At 55.9% G+C, this 4760-nt stretch overlaps 1 protein-coding gene across 1 annotated transcript; it reads right to left on the minus strand.

The window, feature by feature from the left end:
• Positions 1-743: 743 nt before the first annotated feature.
• On the minus strand, positions 744-4447 carry SOX8 (SRY-box 8). The gene is made up of 3 exons (NM_204731.2): positions 3703-4447; positions 2494-2732; positions 744-1687 (listed from the first exon to the last, which is right to left on the minus strand). The coding sequence occupies exons 1-3, from the start codon at positions 4143-4145 to the stop codon at positions 957-959; spliced, it is 1413 nt and encodes a 470-aa protein (NP_990062.2). The 5' UTR covers positions 4146-4447; the 3' UTR covers positions 744-956.
• Positions 4448-4760: the final 313 nt, after the last annotated feature.

Raw genomic sequence — 4760 nt, forward strand, 5'->3', positions numbered from 1 at the left:
CCTCAGCGCTGTGCTGCCAGTGCTGCAGCTCCCATTGGAGTTCCCTGCTCACGACCAGGTCTGTGTGAGGCTGCAGCCTTCAGCCTCCCTCGAGCGGTCCAAAACAAAAAGAACCCGAAAACCAAAGAGTATCTATAGACTCATAACGCCGTTTTATTGTATCATCTCCACTATTTTTATGCTCCCTCCCCTCCCCGTCTTTAAAAATCTTTTAAAATTCTACTTTTTTTTTTTGCACAAAATTACTTCATTAATTAAAAGACAAAATAATACAGAACATAAATACATATTTAACAGATTAAAAAAAAAACACTTTAAGCTTCAAAAAAAACCAACAAAACAAAACAAAAACCAAATCAAAATGTTAATTACAGCCAAACCTTGCTTAGAAGAACTCTCGACTACAAAACAAACACTTCAGACATGTAATTGGTTGGTCCCACCACACTCGCTTGTTCCCACAAGATTGTTATGCAGAATCGCTGGGGTTTCGCTTTCCGTACGCCTTGGTCCGGCTGAGTTCTTGCCCTCAAGGTTGGTCCGTCTCCCACATTGCAATAGACCCTGAAAGTCTCCAATGTCTCTTCCTTTCCCCCCCCCCACCCCCCCCACCCCGTTTTGCACTTGTCAGCTTCCACAATGAGCAAGTTCAGTCCTCACAGAGGAGTCGAATGGTTTTGTCCTTCATTTATTTCAAAAGGAATCACCAGTCCTTTTCATTATTTCTTTTTTAACTCTTCTTCTTTTTTTTTTTTTAATTTTATTAATTAAAGAAAAATAGAGCTCTGTCCTTTTGGAGAGTTTCAAAGCAAGGGGACACCCAGTCGCAACGAGCAGAGTTCCCAGCGGCTCAGGAGGCACTTGGGAAACAATCGCGGCACTCCACGTTCTTCCTCTTCGTTCCTTCATTAGTGCATACGTCGGGGAAGCCCTGGGGGGGGCTCCACGCATCCTTTTTAAGGCCTCGTCAGGGTTGTGTAGACCGGCTGGTCCCAGTTAGCGGTGGGGCTGTGGGCCGGTGGGATGGACAAGCCGTTGAGGATGGGCGTCGCGTAGGGACGCCGTGAGGAGTGGAAGTAGGGGTACTGGTAGATGCTGGAGGGGTAACCGGGATAGGGGTTGTAGTAGTTGGAGCTCTGCAGGTCCGTGTAGTCGCACTGGGAGCTGGAGAAGGAGGCGGCAGCTGTGGCGGTGGAGGCAGTGGTGGCACAGGCCTGGGTGCTGTAGGAGCCGTAGTCAGAGTGCGCAGGGGAGCCGTGGGACTGGTCGCTGTAGTGGCTGGGGCTCAGCTGCTCCGTTTTGATGTGCGGCCTTTGCTGGCCCGAATCAGCCGATGACGGCGATGCCGAGGCCGGGCTCTTGTGAGTCCACACCTGGCCAGCCCCGCCGGCGCCTGCTGCCGAGTGGGAGTAGGACGTGCTGTAGGAGCCAGCACCGGGGCCGTGGTCAGCCGGCATGGCAGTATGGCCATTGAGCGGCAGGTACTGGTCAAACTCGTGCACATCGAAGGTCTCCATGTTGTTGATGACCTCGCTGCTCAGCTCTGAAATGTCCACGTTGCTGAAGTCAATGTTCTGGCGGCCGCTCTCCACGAGGCGGCGGCCCTCGTGCTTCAGCTCCTGCTTGCTGCCGTGGTGCAGGTCAGTTTTGGGGGTCGTGGGTGGCGTGGGCGGCCCATGGGGCTGGCCTGGGGACAAAGGGACAGGAAAGTTTTAAGGAGAGCAACCACAAAACATCTCTCAAGGAGTTCGAGAACCACCTGTTTCTCCCCCTCCATACTGCAAAAGGAGAAGGGGGAATTTTAAAAAAGAGCCCCATGTTGGATGTGGCTGATGTTCCTCCTCGCCCCCATTACATCCTCAAGGTGGGGTACAGCGCTCAAAAAGCCAACAGTTCATAGTGGGGAGGGCAACCCAATGAGCGCTGCATCCCTACAGGGTCACCCTCACAGTAGAAGGACCCCTCTACACAGATGGCCTGAGGCCAGCGCAGCTCCCCCAGAGCAGAGATGCTGTTCCAGCCACACGGGAAGGGGCCGCGTCCCAGCCAGGCTGGGCAAGAGCGCAGACATGCCTGCAGCCGCAGGACGTTTGCAATCCTCCTGGAATCTGTCAACACGTACCCTGTGCCAATTCACAGCACTGCGAGGAACGGGGAGCTTCGGGGGGCACCGCTCCCCCAGGCACCCTTCAGGTGACCAATGCATTATTAACCCGTACTCGCTCACAATTAATTCCCCTCTCTAGACACAAACTGAGGGTCATTTTTTGCTCTTTGGGCATTTCTGGTTGCATTTATTAACTAAATGCATGGCCACGCGCACCACCCGATGCAAAACCTCAGCTCTTAGAGCAATGGCTCTGCTTTTGGCTGCCCCCCAGTCCCACGCTGCACAGGCTCTGAGCGTGCAGACATGCCTGTGCCCACTGGTGGGTTCGAGTCACAAAACAACACCCCCACAATGAGCAGTTCTCAGCCCCCAGGACCCTTTACCTGCATGCTCGCCGTGGTGGTGGCCATCAGCCATGCCCCCCAGCCCGCTGTCAGCCTTGTAGATCTGGGTGCCGGCATGATGGCTGAGCTCGGCCCCGGAGTCGGAGTCGCTCTGCCCAGCTTTCACGCTTTTCCTCCTCCGGGGCTGGTATTTATAATCCGGGTGATCCTTTTTGTGCTGGACCCTGAGCCGCTCAGCTTCTTCCACAAAGGGACGTTTCTCATTTTCGCTTAACAAACTGGTTTGGGATGGATTAAAAAAAAAAAAAAAAAAGAGGAAAAAGAAAAATCCAAAATTAATGTCTTTTCCCTGGAAGTTTTCAGTTTATTTTCCAACTCACATCCCCACTGCACTGACCAAAGAGTTCAATACAAATTTGCCGTAGCACCAAAAAAACAAAAGCCTACTGCAAAAACGTGTTAAAATATCAGTTATAGAGGCAGAAAAAAAGCACATCCTTACCAATATTGACAAGCGGACGAGACATCCCCCCCATCCCATTTAAAATGCCACTTTTCATCCCTTTGCCAAATAGAATTCCCACAGTCACCCTACAAATGCCACCCCGCCGCCACAACCCGCAGCGCTGCCCACGTCCAGCTTTGTGTGGGGCTCACAAAGAACTCCCAAAGGCAAAGCAATGGGATTGTTCCTCTTAAATCTTCCCCCGGCCCCAACCTTGCTTTGCACGCTGCTGAGGAGCCCGAGCAGGCAGCGGCGGTGCGGGTTTGGTGCAGCTGCAGCGCACGGCCCAGCAAGAAAAGTTTGCATCAGTGTTAGTAATGCTGCTGATAGCGGGGGAAGTAAGAAAGCAGAGCAAAATTAGAGCTAAAAATCGGCTTGTTTGGTTTTACAGATTGTTAGGCAGCAAGCAAGCCAGCCAGGAAAAAAAATATTAAAAAAAAAAGTGCATTAGAAAAAGCCATTGTAAAAAGAAGCAGTAAGAAAATAAGCGGCGTTTCTCGGGGATGCAGGAAGCGCTGGAAAGGACACGAACGAGCAGGGGCTGAGGGTGCGGGGTGCTCCGAGAACCCCTCCGCGGGCAAAGACGGACAGGGAAAAGAAGTTACAGAAAGGGAAATGGTGAAAGAGAAAGGGAAAAACCAACATGAAAGAAGCGGTGGGAGAGACGCGAAGCTGCGCGAACGGAATTCAGCGAAGCCCCGGAACGTCCCCGGGCGGCGCGGAGATGCGCGGTGCGGACTCACCGCCAGAGCTTGCCCAGCGTCTTGCTGAGCTCGGCGTTGTGCAGGTGCGGGTATTGGTCGGCCAGCTTCCTGCGGGCGGCCTGCGCCCACACCATGAAGGCGTTCATGGGCCGCTTGACGTGCGGCTTCGCCTTGAGCGACCCGTTGCCGCGCACGGGCATGGGCACCAGGCTCCAGTCGTAGCCCTTCAGCACCTGCGAGACGGCGTCGCGGATGCAGGCGGGGAAGCGCTCGTCCACCTCGGCCGCATCCACCTTAGCGCCCAGCGGGGCGGCACCGGGGGGGCGCGGGGCGGGCGCGGGGGCGCAGCCCAGGCCCTCGGAGCCGGCGGGGGACAGCGGGGAGTCGGAGTCCGAGTCCACGTGGGACATGGAGCTGGTGGTGCCCGCGGGGCTGCACGGAGCCTCCAGCGCTTTGTCGTGCTCCTCGGTCATGTTGAGCATTTGGTGGCCGCGGGCGGGGCGGGATGGGGAAAAGGATGGGGGAGGCGAGAAGGGGGCGCGGGGCTGAGCCGCCCCGAGAGGAGCGGCGGTGCCGTGCAGCCCTCCGCAGACTCCCAGAAGGCGAGGAAAAAAAAAAAAAAGACAAATAAAAGGAAAAAAAAAAAAAGCGGAATACGATTTCAAGAAAAGGAAAAAGGCACAAAGGTAGCAAAATCAGCGCCCCAAAAAATTGCGATCAAACTCTCTCTCTCTCAGCAGTCCCGGCGCCCCGCACCGCTCCCCGCGTCCGCCGCCGCGCTCCACATCCAGTGCGAAACGCGGGCCCCGGCAACGGGCGCCTTTAAGGCGCGGGAGTGAGGCTCCGCCCCCAGCGCCGCTGCCGATTGGCGGAGAGGGCGGGGCTCATTTCCATACGGGGCGGTGCGTGCGGTGCGGGGCCGCGCTGCTCTCGCGCCTCATTCCCGCCCGGAGTCTTCGCTGCCGCCCGGAGCGGTTCGGTTCGCGGCTCCGTTCTCCGCGCTGCGCGGTTGTAATGCGCCGTGGACGCTCCGCTGTGCGGTACCGCTGGGGCTGATGGGGATTCCCGGCGGCGGGGCTGCAATTAAGCCCCGGCTG

Source organism: Gallus gallus, chromosome 14, assembly GCF_016699485.2.
Source record: "Gallus gallus isolate bGalGal1 chromosome 14, bGalGal1.mat.broiler.GRCg7b, whole genome shotgun sequence".
NCBI classification, from domain to species: Eukaryota; Metazoa; Chordata; class Aves; order Galliformes; family Phasianidae; genus Gallus; species Gallus gallus.

Bases quoted from the DNA above. Each gene is read 5' to 3' on its own strand.
- SOX8 (NM_204731.2), bottom strand. From the start codon at position 4,145: ATGCTCAACATGACCGAGGAGCACGACAAAGCGCTGGAGGCTCCGTGC. The intron at 2,733-3,702 runs GTGAGTCCGCAC...ATCCCAAACCAG, and splicing joins ACGCTGGGCAAGCTCTGGCG to TTTGTTAAGCGAAAATGAGA. The intron at 1,688-2,493 runs GTAAAGGGTCCT...CTTTGTCCCCAG, and splicing joins CCACCACGGCGAGCATGCAG to GCCAGCCCCATGGGCCGCCC.